Below are 20,169 nucleotides of genomic sequence, written 5' to 3' on the forward strand. Positions count from 1 at the left end.
GTGTTGGCGTGCGATGGCTGCGAGGGGGCTCATGTAGACGTTGAAGAGGGTTGGGCTGAGCGAGGAGCCTTGGGGAACGCCGCAGATGACTTCGGTGGCTTCTGATCTGAATGGGGGGAGGCGGACTCTCTGTGTCCTTCCGGCGTGGAACGAGATGATCCATTCCAGTGCCTTCTCCTGGATTCCGACGTTGCTGAGGCGCCGCACTAGGGTACGGTGGCAGACAGTGTCGAAGGCCGCGGAGAGGTCTAGGAGGATGAGGGCCGCTGTTTCTCCGTTGTCGAGCAGGGCTCGGATGTCATCGGTGGCTGCGATCAGGGCGGTCTCGGTGCTGTGGTTGGCCCGGAAGCCAGACTGCGAGAGGTCGAGGGATCCGTTCGTCTCGAGGAAGGCGGCCAGCTGCTTGTTTGCGGACTTCTCGATGACTTTTGCAAGAAACGGGAGCAGCGAGATGGGGCGGTAGTTCTTGAGGTCGGTGGGGGCTGATGGCTTCTTTAGTAGAGTGCTGAGTTCGGCGTGCTTCCAGCTCTGCGGGGAAGGTAGCGGTGTTGAAGGAGGTGTTGATGATGTCCCGCAGGTGGGGTGCGATGACAGGGTCGGCCTTGTTGAAGATGTGGTGAGGGCAGGGGTCGGTCGGAGATCCGGAGTGGATGGAGTTCATCGTGCGGATGGTGTCTTCGGTGCTGATCGGGGTCCAGGCGTGGAGGGTGGTGGTGGGGGGCGGTGGTTCAGTCGTGGCGTGCGTCGGTTGGTGCTGAAGCTATTGTGTATGTCCGCGATCTTGTTGTGGAGGTAGGAGGCGAGGGAGTTGCAGAGGTCTTGCGAAGGGGTGATGTCGTTGTTTCCGGCGCTGGGGTTGGAGAGCTCTTTAACGATGTTGAAGAGTTCCTTGCTGTTGTGTGCGTTGTTGTCCAGTCGTTCCTTGAATGCAGTTTTCTTGGTGGCGTGGATCAGTTGGTGGTGTTTTCGGGTGGCGAGCTTGAGGGCAGTCATGTTGTTCGGTGTTGGGTCTCTGCGCCAGGCTTTCTCGAGTGCTCGGCAGTTCTTCTTGGAGCTCTTGAGTTCGTCGGTGAACCATGGGGCTTTCTTGCTGCCGGGTCTGCTAGGCGGGGTCTTCAGAGGGGCGAGGTTGTCTGTGCAGTTGCTGATCCACTTCGTGAGGTTGGTGGCCGCCTGGCTTGGGTTAGTTGCGCTGGTGGGAGGGTTCATGCTCAGGGAGTTCGCGAGCTGGTCGGCTGTAATCTTGTTCCAGCTTCTGCGTGCCACCTGTTGTTGGTGGTGGTGGATCGTGGTCCTTCTGAAGCTGAAGTGGATGCAGCTGTGGTCCGTCCAGTGGAGTCCGGTGGCGTGGCTGAAGGTGATGTCCTTGCTGAATGAGAACACGGGGTTGAGTGTGTGTCCGGCGTAGTGGGTGGGGGTGGTCACCAGCTGCTTGAGACCGAGGTTGGCGAGGTTGTCCAGCAGGGTGGTGGTGTTGCGGTCATTGTTGTTCTCCAGGTGGAAGTTGAGGTCCCCGAGGAGGATGTAGTCAGTGGAGAGGAGGGCGTGCGGGCTGATGAAGTCGGCGATGTCTTCGCTGAATTGTGTGCGTGGTCCTGGGGGTCTGTAGATGAGGGTGCCTCTGAGGGTGGTCTTGGGGTTGATGTGGATCTGGAAGTGCAGGTGTTCTGCGGGTGCGAGGGTGTCGTCGGTGTTGGTCGTGATGCGGATGGTGTTCCTGTGGATGATGGCGATGCCTCCTCCTGTCTGGTTGACGCGGTCCCTCCGGATGATCTTGTAGCCGTCCGGGATGGCGATGGCGATGTCGGGCGCTGAGGAGGCGTTCATCCAGGTTTCCGTGAGGAAGGCGACGTCTGGGGCTGTGGTGTCGAGCAGGTTCCAGAGCTCGACGGCGTGTCTGTGGATGGAGTGGGTGTTGAGCAGGATGCACTTGAGGTGGTTGCTGCTGGTGCTCGGCTTGGTCGGTGCTGGTGTAGTGCAGGTCCGGATGCAGGTGAACTTGCAGGAGTGGCAGCAGAAGGGTCCGTGGGTGCGTCTCGGGGTGGCTCGATAGCAGCCCGGGATTCGGCCGGCATTGAGTGCGTAGAGTTCGGTGGCGTCGTAGGTCCGGCGGGTGGGCTGGTGTCTGCGGCAGACAGGGGTCCTGGCGCTGGGCGCAGGCCAGGCGCGGACGGGCGCAGACGGGCTTGCCTTAGGCGCGGCCTCCATATGAGGGGGAGAGGGAGGGAGGAGCAGCTGGGAGGTGGGAGCGGGGCGACCAATAGGGTGTGAGGGGGCGGAGCTACGGGATGCGGCGGCCAATAGGGTGCAAGGGGGCGGAGCTACGGGACGCAGCGGCGGGAAACGGGCGGCGAGGGGGAGACGCGGGGAATGCCAGAAGAAAAAAAAGGGACACAATCTGGGCACCAAAGGAAAGGGGAACAATCAAGGCAGCAACATACACAGGTACAGTGGGGGAGAATCACTCACTCGTGGGTACAGAAGATTAGGAGGGCACAGTCACTCTTAACGCAGGCAGACACAATGCAGCAGCGGTCAGTGGTCACACAGGGGGCTGCGTGGCGGTGAGGGGAGCGACCTGCCTGGTAAACAGGGTCAGAGGTCGCTCTCTCTACCGCTGCGCGGCTTCCATATGAGTCAGATATCAACACACTATGCACCACTCCCAGGGATCAATAAAAACTAAGTAAGTAAGATATTCCTACGGAACTTCTTTAATCCAATAAGTGAAAGTCGGGTGTCCTAGGATCTTGTTGAACACTCGTATGTCCGGGTCCGAATCGTATCACTTCCACAAAAGTTAATTTTAGTGTAGTTGGCACTGATGTCACCGTCCTATATAAAACACACGGTTACCCGTATAACATCCTATCACAGGATGCAGATTGCAATGCAGATTTCTGCTTCTCTCTTCTTGAATTTTATGCTAATGATCCTGTTGTTTCTTCGCTTTCATGCTGCGCTGTCTCGTTGCTTTAATCTCCAATTTATCTCTTCGTAAGTACTTCCATCATATAGTAATTCCCCGCTTCTTGTTCAGCTTCTGTGCTTTGGCGCCAGGATATTGGTCTGGTTACAGTGCGCTCTATAAATACTATAAATAAAAATATGAATAAATAAACAACATTTTATGACATGACATAAGTGACTAGCAGTATTGCATGCACCAGCTCAGACATACAAGGAAGGAAAACACACAATGCTGTGAGCTAGAGCACCTGTTCAGGTTCCAGATGCTTGCTTTGTACCTTAGACATATTCTTCATTGGAGAAATCTGCCCATAGTGATGCCCCTAATTACACTTTTGTGTGATTTTGTCTAAACTGACTACTCAATCCCCCTATCAGATGAATGGTATCCTGCAGTAGTTGTGCCACCTTGTACATTGCTCAATTGTACTACCCTTTGTTGTGTCAAATGTCTAGTTGTGCCGGGCACTGGAAATATTTCCACTGTATGCCAGGATATCCATCCTCAGAATCCTGAAATCTATAGATTAATGGCACACACTAAACTGTAAAGGACACACAAATGATAGACGGAATTGACGTAATGCAGAACAAATCAAACATTCACTCCACAGGCAAGAGATCTGGGTGAAATCCATTGTTCTTTTACTCACTATCCCATCGCAGTTTAGACCCAACCATATGCAAACCAGTCTTGATCCTGCACCTCATGGGAACAGTTCAGTCCGAACTGCCAAGACAGGTCCTCCTGGACCGGAAACAAGCATCCTGGAACTGGTTTCAGGATATCACCCCTCATCAGCCAGGCTAGCTTGAGTCCAGTGGCACAGTGAGCCATGGACCCAGGTCTGGGCATTCCCGGCACACTTACGGCGAGAAAGCAAAAGACTCTCAAATGATGGATGGAATGTGGAACAAGTCAATTATTCCCCCCACCCTCCCCCTGTTAAGACACTCCCCTCATCAGCCAGGATAGCTTGAATCTAGTGGCATGGTAAACATGGGACCAAAGTCTGGGCATCCCGGTCCTGCTTGTGGTGACAAATACAAAAATAACAATTGATTGATGGAATGCTGCACAATGTCAAAAACTCACCCCCAGTACAGAGATCTTGGCCTAAATCCATTATTATTTTGCTCAACAATCGTAGTACACACACAATATCTTGATGTGCTCTCAAGCATTGCATTTTTGTGAACCGTAGTGTTGTATATAGTCACACTTCGACCCACATATACTATATGTCTAGTGTAGTTGGGCTATGTATTAGATTTCTGTGATTCAAATAAGGATGGGGAGGACTATACTATCACATTATTGAAGTTTTCTGTATGTAGTCCACACTTGGCTGACTGATCGCACCTGTCTTTAGCTTGGGTTTTTACCACATTACTAATCCATGACGGGTAGTCTGATTTCAGTTACTACAATTTTATACGACCTCACGTTTCTAAATAACATCACCTGCGATCTCTGTTTTCCTTTAACCACGAGGCAGTGCATATGCGCCCTGTCTCTGGATCCGGTCTCTTTTTGGTAAGTTTGGGTAATTCATTTCCACAACCCTAATCTTTCTTGATTTCTTATTATCGGCATGTACAGTTTAATACAGTGATTTGATTCCCTACAGAATTCTTGGCTGGTCCAAAATATTTTTCATAGACACTTCACTGGGATTTCTTACACTCTTGACTTCAGAGTAGAGCTTTATAATTTGCACCTTCCTTTCTTTGCGGTTACACTTTCGGTGCCCACTGTTACATTGTTCGACCTGACATGTATTGTCAGTTCTTTTTGTGGTGTGTGTTTTTGCATTTCACTTAGTGTGTTATCATTTCCCCGGGCACTTAACTCTTTAGTCACTTCACCAAACACTGGTTTTCATTGGTGCTCACTCAGGGGCTCATTTACAAGTCCCTTGCGCCGCAGGAGCGTCACTTTTATATGGGTGAAAGTGACATTTCGGTGGTGCAAGGGGCTTGCAATAAGCCCCTCAGAGACTAATGTGAAGACATCTTTTTGCTAACGATTTCGGGATTTATTCTCAATTATGAGCTTTAACCTTATGTATGCTGGGAACTATAGTGTGACACAGGCTTTTTTGTGAACCTCTGATACACCGAGGGTTTTTAGTGTGGCTCACAGTGCACAGAGTGGATGTGATAGATCGCTTGTTTGTAAACAATTAGAAGTGTTGATAGAACTGTTTCTGCCTTTTATCATGAGCGCAGTTTTTCTCCTTCTCTGTCTTTGGCATGGACGTAATTTACGCTAGAACCTATGATGTGACTTCACATGAACATTCATATTTGTAATCAGTGATTTTCCTCAATTTGTAGTTACCCCTGATGAAGGGTGATCCTCACCCGAAATGCATTGGGGTTTTTTAACAACTCTGTTGAACATTTTCTTGCTAAAAAGACGCTACATCTTTGTGTCACCTTTAGATGTGAAGTTAACATTTGCGACTGATATTTTATTTTACAAGCAACTTAATCAATTTCAGTTCCATTTGTCAAAGAATTGATTGTTGACTATTGTTATGAACTTTCACTCATATATTGTGTACAAGGAAGCCTAATGACATTAGGACACCTCTGTGTCCTAGTTTCTTCTCTCAGTTTATTCATGTGCCAGGGCAGAGCCCTTCTTCAGCATTAGCACACAAAGTTTGTTAAAACATGATTTAAATTGTTTAATGTCTTTAAAATATTGTTCACTTGAGTGTATTACAGCCATCTTTTCTAAAGAAAGAGGGGTTCTCACATCCACAGGAAATAACATTAAACATGTAAAACGTTTTGAATGCTTTCTCCCTAGCAAAGAACTTTGCCATTATAAAGTGTTGTGCTCATAAGAAAAACTTGATGATGTTCCTAATGTTGAAGACTACATGGCAAAAAAAACTTCTCAGAATTGAAGAAGTCAGCAACCCGTCAGGAGATACAAGAATGGCAAAAGGAATGAACATTATTGAATGATATTTAGGTAGGACCTTGGGGAAGAATAAGATTGCCTGATTAAACAGCAGTACACGGGCATAATTTTGCATAAGCAATAAATCAATAGCAAACCATATAAAGAAAAAACCAACAAGTAGGATGTGACATACCCATGACCCTGCATGAAAACCGGGGTAATTAAATGAATCAGCAATCATCCCTTAAGTACTTCATGGTAAGGACCATCAGTGGGGACAGTGTGTACCCTGAATCCCAGTAAGCAGTTCTATATGCAAATAGTGAGTGTACAGCTTATGACCCCTGCCCAACCCTCTATAATGAAATCACTAGAGAGGAGGTGAAGTGAAGGCAGAATAATAAACAGCTTCAACTGGAGTACTCAAAGGGGTAAAAACCTGGGTCAACGGGTCCCCTACTATATAATTTAAAAAAAAGGGGGGCAAAAAGAGAAAAGGGGAAAAGAAATAATCATAGACAAACCCAAGAAACAAATCTCTGCCAACCCAAAACAGGGGAAAAGAACAATACCACGGTTAAGAAAGGCCAAACGTATGGTGAGGGAGAGGGCTGGGGAAGTTGGGAGAAGGAAAATAATCAACCGTAGCTCAGGGATAACTCCTTCAATAGTGAGGCCGAAACTTAGCAAGGCCAACAACTGTCTCATGGGAGAATCAGTCAAACAAGTGAAAAGCATTTAATATGGGTGGTTGAAAACAAAGGTATTCCATCCGTGATATGTAATAAAGTAGTGGTTGCCAATTCGGGTACATTTCTTGTCAGTGATGGTGAGTTTGCATGACAGATCTTCCAGTGCTAAAGCGTGCCATAATCATGTGAGCCAAGTTGGGGCTTTCCAGGCCAGGGCCAGGAGCAGTTTTGCAGCACCCGTCATATGGAAAACCAGGTTCCAATGTACGTGTATCAAAGCTTCCAGTGTAGTGGTGTGAATAACCAAAGCAATAGCACAGTAATACAAGGGAATCAGGAAACACAAAGTGTTTTAATGTGTCCCAGGATTTCTTTCCAGAAGACAGTAAGGTGGGGCATGACCACCAGATGTGCTGAAAATGTAAGGGCTTTCACTGGCGCAGGTCCTCCAGGATGACCCTCCAGTTGGCCCGAGTCCAGGTCTGCAAGTAACTGGTGAAAGTGAGGCCTAGGTATTGGATGGAGTGAGTCGCCCATTGAAAAGGAGCCAGACCATGCATGCGAGGAAGGTTTTGCTGGGGAACATTAAAATTGAGCACCTGTGATTTGGCTAGGATGGTGAATTTTAAATGAATGAGGGGAAAAAGGAAAACACAGCAAGAAGATTCAGTGAGAGAAAGAGGTTTTTAGGTCTCGCGACTTATCGATGCGCGCATGCGCATCGAGCGGAGCGAGAATTCAAGCGGCGAAAACATCATGAAACCACCAGCTTTTTGCTGACGTTTTCATGGCGTTTTCATGCAGTTCATGTGAACCACCTGTTCAAACATGAACGCGCATCAGCCTCCCTCCATTTGCCGCACAGCACATCAAAGGGCTTCGCCCAGCGTGCGCTCTGCGGCTTCTCCTCCCCTAATTAGTCATTTTCGCCGCTCCCCTGGCCGCCGTCTCGCATTTCTCCTCCCCCCTCCCCTTCTCTGCCTTCCTTTCCCGGCGCACGCATTTTCTTCCCCCAGGCCGTGTTCCCTCAGATATGCTATTGCATATCGTTTGCTACCTCTTGTATTTGTTGCTCTTGATACTTGCACAACTGTCACTATTGCCTCATGTAACGTAACGTTTGCTTTTGTAACATGCTCACTTGTAATTTTTGCTTCATGTATCACTACTGCCGCCATAGTACTATTTTCTTCCAATGGACTTTGACAAACGGCTAGTTCAACTAAATGATCTTCAACCTCACTGACAGACACAACCTTTTACTTGTGAAAGTGCACTTCAACGCTATAACTGGGCAAACATCGTAAGGTAACATTTTAAACACACTATAATAGCTACAAAATGTACGTATTTAGTGCACCGATCAGTTTGTACATACAATGCACAAGAGTTCAGTGCTCCTCAGATGAATCTGCCAGCAGCATAAAAAAAACAAGCATTGGCATAGCCAATAGGTCTCGCTTGTAGGACCTTATAAGTATTTAGTTACAAGGATATTGTGCTGCAAAACAAAATACTTATAAGGTCCCACAAGCGAGACCTATTGGCTATGCCAATGCTTGTTTGACATGCAAAGGGTCTCTTTATATCTTGGGTTAAGATAGCTCTTACATTTATTGAGATCAGGAGAATGGGCAGATTGCTGGAGGCAACAATAAATGAAATATCAGTGGAAATAGCTAATCTAACAGTAGAAGTAGATGCAGTCCATTTAGTAACATTACAAAATAGGATGGTTTTAGACATGATGTTAGCAGGATTGTGGGCACTGAATGCTGCACCTTTATTCCTGACAATGCTGCTAATGTTTATAAGGCTGTAGAAAATTCGCATCACTTAGGGCAATAATTACATGCCCTAATGGAAACAACAATCTAGGATAAAATAGAACTGTCTTTTGGTTCATGGGGGTCATGGTGGAAAGTCCTGCTTGAATGGGAACTGATAATATGTGGCTTATTAGTTGGGGGTTGTTTGTTAGTGAATTAGTTACTGAACTGTTGTCACCGGTATCAAATTACTATGGTGATGATGACAAGACCATTAGCCATACATCAGGCTGATAATTATGATGAAATATTTGATATGATGACAAAAGAAATAGATTAAAGTTGAACAGATGATTGAATATTAGTTTAAAAGGAAGGACTGAAAAAGTTTAATTTGTAAGTTTCATGCAAATCTTATTCTGTGCCAGCCAAGTTTCATTTAATCCTGTTTGCTTGTTAACCCGTCTACGTGTTGTTTTATTTCTGAGAAATGCTTATCTATTCACATACCGGTTACCACCAAATATTCCGGACACTGAAGAACACCTGATAAGTGTTCTTCTTTCTTGTCTTGTATTTGCTCAAGGTTTGTTCATTTGCAGGAGAGGACAGCTGAAGAATACAGGAAATTCTACTGAATATGTGTTTTTACCTTGGAAAGTCACTGTTTAGGCCTTTTCTAATTTCTGTATGACACTAATGAGGGAAAGACGAGAAGTCTAAAAGTAATAAGTCCAAAAGTGGTAAATCTGTCAGAAAAATGTATAGCCATATCCTTTCAAGGGTGTTTGCACCCACTGTGATATTTTTTGTTTCCTGACTCATCCATTTCAATTATAACCAATGGTGTCTTGAACATATATATTGTGCACAGTTACATTCAGCAGAGTTGCTAGTCAGAAGTGTACCAAGCTCTCTGCACTCCAGTAGATTAATAACAATAGATTATTTTCCACGTCTGCAGTCTATCTGATTTGTGAGCAGTGACATTTGTTATGCTTGAACAGTGCATGAAGAAAAGTAAAACAAAGGTATCTGCATAACTTTGCAACCAGTGGAAGGATACTGGCAGCAGACAGGAAGATGTACGTGGTCCATGCTCCATGGCAGGGACAAACACTCGAAGTACCAGGAGGAAGCAGGAGGCATCGATCATTCGGAAGCAAAGTACCGTCAGTGACGTCGAAGCCAACCAATGGTGAGTAATGGGCAGATTCTAATCCCATTTTAATCTTTCTCTTTTTGTTTGTAAAAGATTTTGCTGACAGCGCATGCGCTGTAAGAAGCAGACCCTAAAAGGTGTTGTTTCTTATTTGAAGCTTGTGTTTGTGTTGCCCTTAGGTGCACAGTCAGCTCCTACAAATCTGATGTCCAAATAAATACACCTGAAGCCGACAGCACATTATGAGCCCAGCGCTTCTTCATCTCACGGCGTCATGTAACACTGGATCAACTAACAAAACAACCTTGTTCGAAATATTTACTCCAGAAACATTGGAATATATATGCTGCCCTGTGCTTTTGCAGATTGAATCATTTGCCATGCCCCACACATTTTATACCTGTTCACTCACTCAAACGTTATATTTGCATAGTCTCTGATACATTCTTTTTTCCTCTTATGCTTTATAGAAATACACCTGCCACTTGTATATTATAAATTTCGTTCCTTCTGCGCTTTACAATATGTGCCCAGCCGCACATTCTTTTATATAATGTATCCTGTCAGCTACACTGTTTGCACTATTCTCTATACACATGATAACCTCCTGTTAGGCAGAATCACTTTTGCAGCGAGTGACGTAGCAAGGGGAACGGGGCGGCACGAGTTTTGAGGGAGGCGGCCTCCTCCGCTCTTCCCTGCAGCCATCTCGGGGAAGCAAGGCAAGAATTACCAGCACCCTCCCGCTCTGAAAAGCAGCCGCCATAGGTGGCAAAAGTAGGGACCGCCACGGGCAGCAAAAGGTCTAGCTACGCCACTGTTTGCAGCTACGTTCCTGATACAATTCCTGCTGCACAATGAGTGTTATAATCGGTTCACCAAGTAAATGATAGAACTTTCAGCATCACTAATACATTTCAGGTCGCTATTTGCAGCCAAGTGGATCATCTGCACACTTTATTTGCTCCTATTTCTCCTGGCCATCAATTGGCGAGGTACAGAATTGTGCCAGACAAGAGTCTCGCATCAAAATTACATTGCCATAAAGTAAATGGTGAGTGGGACATGAGGGTTAATTCCTGTACGGTTTTTTACGCTAAATTATTCCAAGTGCTTTGAGCGGATGGTCAAGGAGAGTTTATAGGACTGTAATTTAGAGTCCTCACACTCTGGGTGCTGTCTGACGCACCTCTGCTGTGTGTTGGATACAAATACCTTTTTATTACTTAGCTTTTGGGTTTCGGAGCAGTGAGTCTGTATGTGGGTGTTCAAGGCTGCGTGTGTGCATGTGTGTATACGATCACAAAGACTATTCTAGTTGCAAGTCAAGTCAAGTGGTCAATACAAAGTTTACGGTGTAGATAGATTACTTAAAACCATAACAATATAAAACATTTAAAAGGCACCTAATGCTGAGAAAAAAAAGAGCACGGTGGGTCCTTGCAATAGCTGGCACAGAGTGCCCAAAGATAATATTCAAGGTATGCAAGCAGTTTTAAATGAATTTAGGGTGTTTGACTATTTAAAATCTGTTATGAGAGAGCCGGTTTGGATTTTTTGTAAAGAAAGTGAAAATAGTTTAAAATCAACCACAAAATGGAGTAAATACATAGCAAATGTTAAAACTCAATTGCAAGTAGGTCAAACATTACAATGCCTAATGTCCATGGTACAGGAAACTAAGACTTATCAATCCACAAACATCTCTATGCTTTGTTGTGTGTTTTTAAGAAGGTCCTGCACAGTTTTGAAAAATTTGCCGATTCTTGCCAATTCAAGGGGAACCATGGTACCGAAAATCCAGTTCATTGTGTTGTTTCATGTTCTTATGCCGTGAGTTTAAAAAAGTGGCTTTAATAGTGTTCGCTGGAGATTGAGCAACGTTGGACATCTGCAAAGTAGGTGTAGAAAAGGTTCAGATGTATAGCCACAAAGTCTGCACTTGATAATCTTAGAAAGCAGATGCCAGTTGAGGTTGAAGTCTTTAACGTGTAATGCCAGCATCCTTACTGCCAAAATGTGTGTCAGGCAAGCTTCCCCGATTGTGCAATTGAGATAAGATTGAGCCTGGAGGCCAACTAGGCTGTCGTTGTTGTATGATTGTGCCAGGGCCCTTAGTGGTGATATGGACTAAATATTTTCCAAGTCCGCAGACTTTGAAAGGAGTTTAATCTGTTTTTTCAATATGCTTTTAACTGCAGTGTGCGTGAGTAATGGGGTGTTTAAGATTGTCAAGTCGATGTGAAGGGTGACTGCCGCTGTCGTTAGATAAGTGGACCATGGGTTGTTTTTATATTTGAATATATTTTGCAGGATACATTTCAAGGTACCTGGCGTTGCCGTGGTGCATCAATTAAAGTACTTTAGAAAGGACCCCATACTAGACCATGCAATGCCCTCCAGGCCAAATTCAAGTCTCACCAGAGTTCCCCTGATGTAATAAGGCAATTTGAACAATCCTTTATAGACTTTTAGGTGTCGTTTTTCGATGGTTTTAATGAGTTGGCCTGGAAAGGCCCCGCTGACATAAATGATTGCAGATGGTAATACGGCCCTGAGCTCTTTTCTGATTGGGGCTGAGGTGGGGCTTTCAAGGGCTAGTTGTTATCAGTGCTGCCTTATCTTTTAGGTGGCGCATATTTGCTGTAGATACACCATTTGCAGAGAACTTAGGGGCACATGCATCATTGATAGCTTTTGCGATTCTTAATTTGCGAAAATTACCGAATCGCAAATTAAGAATTGCAAAATGCTATGCATCATTTTTTTCACTATTTATTTGCGATTTGGTAAAAATCGCAATTTTTACCGATTCTCAAAAAAATAGCGAATTCCAAAGTGCATTTTCGCAATTCCCATTGATTCCTATGGGCCGAAAGGCCCATAGGAGTCAATGGGAAGGCATTTAAGAATTCGCAATTTGTTGATGCATTCCACGGGTGCAGGGGGGGTCCAAGGACCCCCCCCTGCACCCCTGAAATGTGTTTGAAAGTGCATGTTTCACACACACATGTCCTATGGACATGTGTGTCTGTAACATGACACTTTCAAAAATGCATTTTTTAGCTTTTTAAATTTTTTTCGCAAATTAACACGAGGGTCAACCTCGTGTTAATTTGCACTTCCAAATTCCAAATTCTCAATTTAAAAAAAAATGATGCATTGCATTCAAGGAATCGCACAAATGCGATTCCTTAAATGCATTCGCTTTTTTTGGAAATGCAAAAAAATGTGAATTGTGCAATAAAGTTTGATGCATCCCAAAAATGGTTTTTGCATTCGCAAACGGCCGATTTTTCCGATTCGCACCGTTTGCGAATGCAAAAACCAATGATGCATGTGCCCAAGTAGTTATTGGATTTGGCTCCTGAGATTTTTAAGGGACCCAGAGACCAGATGTTACTTAATAGTTGCAAGTCCATGTGTGATATTGCAAACGAATCTCAGCACAGCACCTGCATGAAATACATGAATAGGATGATTGAGTATACTCTGCTGTCACCTGGCTCTGCAAACATGCCAGTTTCTCTGAGTGTGCATGGGTATCTGTGGCTTGGTTATAAGAAGTTGTTTCACTCACATGTGTATGTTCTCATAGTAGTTTTCTAAATATACTGGATATACCGAGCTGTAAGCCCAATGAAGGCACTGAGTTCAGCACCTGAGAATTTGTTGTCTATCAGCGGGCTTAGAGTCCACCCATTGCCTACCATAGGTTGGCTTCATTGTCACTCTCATTTCCTTACTTTTGAGTGGTCTGCTGGTGAAGGCTTCTTTTCTCTTTTTATGTTTGTCACTCCGCTTGAGCAAAGATGAATTACTTGTGTCCGTCCATTGCTCATTTTTAGGTGCTACATGTTTGTGTTTAAGCACTCAACCTCAGTGCATCTTTTATCAGCTGGGTCCCTCATGTACTTCTACCCCTCTGTGTCCCTCAACTGTGTTTCTTTCCCTGACCCACTACCATGCTCTCCTTCCTTCTACTGTTGCTTTCCCCCACCCTACCTCCATCAATTGTTGTCCATGCTGATACTTGCACTGTTGCTTGCCCTACCTACACTCTGTTAATTTCTACCCCTGATGTTGCTTGCCTCCAGTCACCCCTCTCAATTGTGTTGTCTCCCGTCCACAATAAACAAAAAAAGTGCTAGGACACAGACTGTGCTGGCCACCTCATAGTGCTTTTTCCCACCCCCTACATTGTCCATTTTACCCCATGCATCGATTCCCTCACTCCCTCTGTGTTGCCCCAACCAACACCGCCTCGCCAGAAATAATAAACAAGCATTTACAATGCAACGGTTTCGCCTTTGGAAATGTTAGAGCTATTGGCATTGTAAATGACAAAATTTGTTTTTATGTGTTGGTTTTGAAAACAGATAAATAAATGGCATTGTCATTTAAATTGCCAATAGCTTAATCTCTCGTAAATGTGAGACCTATTGTACCCTACGGACGAGCTCAGCAGACAGCAATTACTACCACATACACACACCCAGAGCCAGCCACACACACCCAGAGCCAGCCACACACACCCAGAGCCAGCCACACACACACCCAGAGCCCCCCCACACACACACCCAGAGCCCCCCCACACACATACCCAGAGCCCCACACACACACACACACCCAGAGCCCCACACACACACACACACATCCAGAGCCCCACACACACACACACACCCACTGGAGCAGTCACACACACCCACTGGAGCAGTCACACACACCCACTGGAGCAGTCACACACACCCACTGGAGCAGTCACACACACACTCTGGAGCAGTCACACACACACTCTGGAGCAGTCACACACACACTCTGGAGCAGTCACACACACACTCTGGAGCAGTCACACACACACTCTGGAGCAGTCACACACACACTGACGCTCTCAGTAGCGGTCGCTCCCCAACCTCCCTGCTCTAATCCTGGCATCGTTTGGCTCCCTGATTCACTCCTGATATCGTTAGGCTGCGTGCATTGCCCTCATCAGATAAGTATTGTTGGGCTGATTGTTGTGTACAATTGCGCTATTTTGCGATAAGCCCTGCCAAATTGATTTAATATTCATATTCTCTGCGCTCGCTGTGTTGCTCTTAGCCATACGTTTGTGCTCTGAATACTTCTAGCGCTTTACTGAATTGTGCTTTGGATATTTGTAGCGCTTTGTAGAATAATTGTACACACACTGGAGCAGTCACACGCACACACTGGAGCAGTCACACGCACACACTGGAGCAGTCACACGCACACACTGGAGCAGTCACACGCACACACTCTGGAGCAGTCACACGCACACACTCTGGAGCAGTCACACGCACACACTCTGGAGCAGTCACACGCACACACTCTGGAGCAGTCACACGCACACACTCTGGAGCAGTCACACGCACACACACTGGAGCAGTCACACGCACACACACTGGAGCAGTCACACGCACACACACTGGAGCAGTCACATACACACACACTGGAGCAGTCACATACACACACACACACACACTGGAGCAGTCACATACACACACACACACACTGGAGCAGTCACATACACACACACACACTGGAGCAGTCACATACACACACACACACTGGAGCAGGCACATACACACACACACACTGGAGCAGTAACATACACACATACACACACAGCTTGGAGCAGTCACACACACACACACTGGAGCAGTTGTGTGGCCCCCAGAGCTCTCATTGGGTGCACTGTCTCCTTCTCTTGAGTTTCCCTGCAGCCATGGGTGCTTCAGACCCTAGTGTGTGGCTCAGTGGCTCCCACAATGCATTTAGGTTGCTTTTTATCCCCTAACACGGCCTGCAAAACTTACGTCTCCTCCTTCCCCGCCCGAGGCCCTCTGTACCTGCCCGCCCCATTCCGAGTGCTCCGTCTGCGCTCCGACTCGAGCCCGAGGCTTCGACAGGCCTAGGTGGCGTTCTATCACACAGAGGCGAGTCCGGTCGTGGGAACAGTGCACAATCCAGTGCACAGCGTGCAGGGATGCCGCCACATCACCCCAGTTCCGCCACCCCTCCTCAGAGCCAGCGCATTACCTGTTGTTGTGTTCATTCTTCCCTCGGGTGTCGGCGGGTGGCTCTGACTCAGTCGACCCCTCGCAGCGGGCCGCTCACGTCTCCTGTTCACGCGCCCGCCCCTTCGGCCACCGGGGCGCTTCTGTGCCTCAAGCCTCCGCCAGCAGCCCCCAGGCCCGCGCCACCCAGGCCCTGGAAAGCGTGGAGAAGCTCAGGGACCGGCCATTCAATTCCTGCAATAGAGCAAGAAGGCAAGAGGGGGAGAAGGCGGGTGAGGGGGCGTGCACGCATTACACGGCGCAGCCTCCCCGCGGCCCGGGGGTGGGAGGCAGATTTAACCCTCTGCGCACCGACAGCTCCGTGCAACTGGTGAAATTGTTTTCTTCACAGCGCCTGAGCCGGGGAGCGGTGGTAGTAACACCAGTGGCGGCTGGTGGATTTTGAAAGTGGTGAGGTGAAAAATGTTGTACCTTAATGTAATAAGCGAGCAAGCGAAGCGAGCATGCCGAACTGAAAAAGGAGGGTGTGGGGGGAAATTTTGAGAAAAAATGGATTCAAATGGTGGGTTTTACGCCACATATTTACTGCAAATTGTTGAAAAAAGGGGGATTCAAATATAGCATTTTTAAAGCACAACTGTGAAGAAAACATTACAATCAAATCAAAAATAGTGAGACAAACATAAAATGCTGCTCTGCAGGTCTGTTTTTTTAGTGTACTCATGTGCTTCCTTAGGCTCTGTACTGGGAACAGATAGGAAAAGGAAAACTGAACATACTTTAGAATGTAAATAGGATGCTGTAAATATGTGCGGTACATCCTTTATTACAAGAAACGTCTATATAGATGATTGTTTCACATAATATATTTTACTTTGGGAGGCACACAGGGCTGTCTTCATAGATGAATTTTATGATCTTTTCATCCATCCAATACATGCACACCACCCTTATAACAGACTTCACCTCGATGACAGTTCTAGCTAAAAAAAAAAAAAGCACCCACGTCAACCGTATCAGTACAATGTGTTTAATTGCTCAAATGCGGTTAGTGTTAAACTATATTTCGTAATCACTGCAATTCGACCTCAGCCTAACACTTCCCCACAGTTCTCTCACCCGTCCTCTGTATTCAGAGACCCTAAAACAGAAAATTACGGGTCAAGCTAAAAAGTAACAGAAGGGCAGTGTGTCGGCCTGAAGGACGCCAAGTGCAGCACTGTACCTGGCGCAAGCAGCCTTATATATTGCAACATACAATGCACAGATGTATTAAATGTGTTAAATGAATCCGAGCAGCAGGGGGCCTGTCAGACCCAAAACCTCGGGTGACACACATTTTAACATTGGAGCTCCCCCAAACATGAGCCAGAGGCTTGTCAGACCCCAAACCTTGGGTGACACACATTTCAACATTGGTGCCCCCCTAAACCTCTGTGGCCTCTGAAGAAGTCACTTAATAAAAGCAGTACATTATTATATAATCATACACTCGTTTCGAATTTGCGTACTCTCTCTGCATGCAGCAGGATTTGGCGCATATTAATATTTGAATAATGTTTATGCCTAAATAAAATACCTCGCTGCGTGGGAAAAGTAGAAATTAATGACCGTTTGACGTTCTTAGCAGACCTGGCTGTGTCTCAATACGGTTTTCTAAAGCATGATTTGTCTTGCACTCGGGTACAGAGGCGCTTCCTAAAGGCATCGACCCACATACATACACACACTCAGAAGAGAGTGCAGGAGAGACAGCTTCAGACGACAGAGCAACAGGAAACTTTTCAAGGACCAGGAAACTTTTCAAGGACCGTGGGAGGGAGCATTTATTAAGGAGAAAGGGAGAGGGCATGGGGTTAAACTGCAGGGGAGAGTTCTCTAAGAAAAACCAGCGGGACCCTACAGGGAGCAGTGGGCAGTTCACCAGAAAACACCACAAGAATAGTGGATGAAGCCTAGAGGGAGGAGAAGAAAGGAGGGCTCAGGGAAAAATCACCAGGAAACACAACAGGCAATATGGGGGATTTGAGAGCGAGGAGCAGGCACGAGTCAACAGGGGAGATCACTAAGAAAAGAGACAGGAACAAGGAGAATAACGGAAGGGAGTGACGGGCAAGAGTGCAGAAGACTGTTCTACCATAGCTGCCACATGAGCGCTGGGGGAATCTGAAGAGAAATTACACCGCGGTTTTTAGAATAACCAGCCTTTGCACATATTGGCACAGTTCAGCAATCACAGCAAGCCTGTCTAATTGCAAGCAGTGCAGGGCCAACCTGCAACAGTTTAGAACTAAATAACTAAGCTGTCTTTAATCAGCGGCTGAGGTCAATTTAAGCTAGAGGAAAAAAGGCAGGTTCTCAATGAAAACTGGAGTCTGCTGTCAAACTGCCGGTATGTTATGGAAAAGAATATAATACAATTATACAAAGTACGTAGCTTTCTTTCCCCCGTAGACAACTGTTGAAAATGCCAATAAACTGAAGCACTGTTAGGAAAGGGAAATCGGGACGCGAAATGTGCTGCCTCGGATAAGAAATACAGGAGCTGAGAAAGGCAGACGACATAAACAGTCACAGCTTGCAATACTCGCGGGGGAGGGGTTGGGGGGGATTTGGTGGGGAAGCGCTGGAATGAGAGGCCGGGGGCATTAAAAAGAAAAGTTTTTAAAAAAAAGAAAACTTACCTGACTGCCGACTTGGGTCCGACCGCGCCGCATCTGCTGTCCCCTCCTGGGACAGGGTCCGCGTTGGCGCCTTCCGTTTAGTGGCTGGTGACAACAGCAACCCCTCTTCGCCAATCCAGAAGCGGCGCCTTCTCCTGAGCAGAGGGGAGAGCAGTGAGGGCGTGTACCCTTCAGACTCTCTCTTGCCTGTTTTCGCTGATGAGCACAGCTGACTCGAGTTGCACGAACGGGAGGGGGGCGGGAGAGAACACGGACGACGGGAGGGGGGCGGGAGAGAACACGGACGACGGGAGGGGACACGGACGACGGGAGGGGGGCGGGAGAGGACACGGACGGCGGGAGGGGGGCGGGAGAGGACACGGACGGCGGGAGAGGACACGGACGACGGGAGGGGGGCGGGAGAGGACACGGACGGCGGGAAAGGGGAGGGAACAGGAAAAAACGTAACTCCGCCCTGGGAAAAAATCTCGGGAACGCCCCCGAATCTGGTCCGGCCTTGACGGACAGATCCGGCACTCAATGGCTAGCCTCCATTTATGGAGCTAGCCAATGAGAGCCGGGGGACGTTCCCGAAGTGCTTATTGTCGACATAGGATTTCACCTGCGCTGAAAGGCTGCGCAGCAGCCTTCGGCAGGCGAAACCCAAAAAGCACTGCCATCTCATTTCTTTTTCACTCTCTGCCATGCTGCACAGCACCCACGCTGCTGTACAATATGACTAAAACACTGACAAAGCCAAAGCTGTCTTATAGGCAAGACGTATTGCCTTTGCTGGCACAAGATCCTGCTGAAAAGCTGATATGACACAGACAACAAAAGGTGAGCTGGAAACCCTTTTAGATGAGTTTCCAGCCCATCTGTAGAGGGTCTGCACATCTCATGTCAATCAGGAGTTCTGCGACCTCTCCAGGATATCAGTGGCAGTCCTCAGAATGTGTTTCTCTTTTGTGGAAGTGTTGCAGTTGCCATCAGGCAGTGGTCAATGTAAGCCCAACCCCTTCTCAATGGCACCGCCACCTCTGCCTTCTCTCTTGCACAGTGAAAGTTTTTCAAAGTTGGGCGATTCAAATCAACACTTGATGAAGCACTGGATTCAGTGAGTGAAATTAACTGTTAACTTACTGTATGAAAATTCTGTTGAGTCAGCCTGTTATAGTGAAAATACACAAGCAGAAAGATGACTGTAAAAGTTAAGGCAACTACACTGACAGGTATAATACGGGCCTCGAAATCAATCATGTGATGGAAATACCAAATGATTTTCCTATTTTACAAAAAGTGTGGTGTTGAGAAATGAGGCAATATCTGTGAGGCCTGCACAAATAACATGTCACATTTGTCCTACACTGGGAACCAAACACCATGATTGTAGCACTTGACTCTCAGAGGGAAGCGTTGCAGAGCAGTCTAAGGCTTACTCAAGGGAGGTGGTGTGGGCTAGTAATCGCAAACACAACAGTGATGGACAGAATGTGGATCAATGTCACACATTCACCCCAGTCCAAAGATCTGGGCCCAAATCCATCGTTTTTCCGCTCCACACCACCCTGGGTTAGACAATGGCGATATGCAAATCAGCGCTGACCCTGTGCCCCATGGGAACAGTCCAGTCCGAACTACAAAAGCCATGTCCTTCCCAGAACGGAATCAAGCATCCGAGGACCGGCCCGGTTTCGAGGTAACACCTCATCAGCCCGGCTAGCTTGACTCCAGTGGTGTGGAGTGCCTGGGACTCACGTCTGAGCATCCCCAGTACACTTAGAGCGGTAATTGCAAACACAACAGTGATGGACAGAATGTGGATCAATGTCACACATTCACCCCAGTCCAAAGATCTGGGCCCAAATCCATCGTTTTTCCACTCCACACCACCCTGGGTTAGACAATGGCGATATGCAAATCAGCGCTGACCCTGTGCCCCATGGGAACAGTCC

The 20,169-nt window shown here is 46.9% G+C and overlaps 1 protein-coding gene across 2 annotated transcripts in view; it reads left to right on the plus strand.

Moving 5' to 3' along the window:
• Positions 1–20,169, plus strand: part of LOC144791978 (uncharacterized) — a 385,056-nt gene that overhangs the window by 276,131 nt on the left and 88,756 nt on the right. Inside the window, exon 3 of one of the 2 annotated variants that reach the window (XM_078666840.1) lies at positions 9,359–9,549. In XM_078666840.1, coding sequence (XP_078522966.1) covers positions 9,435–9,549 — 115 coding nt within the window. In that variant the 5' untranslated portion in view covers positions 9,359–9,434. Of the gene's footprint in view, positions 1–9,315; positions 9,550–20,169 lie in introns of both variants that reach the window. The other variant, XM_078666841.1, reaches the window with a different exon arrangement.

Source organism: Lissotriton helveticus, chromosome 11 (genome assembly GCF_964261635.1).
Source record: "Lissotriton helveticus chromosome 11, aLisHel1.1, whole genome shotgun sequence".
Classification (NCBI taxonomy): domain Eukaryota; kingdom Metazoa; phylum Chordata; class Amphibia; order Caudata; family Salamandridae; genus Lissotriton; species Lissotriton helveticus.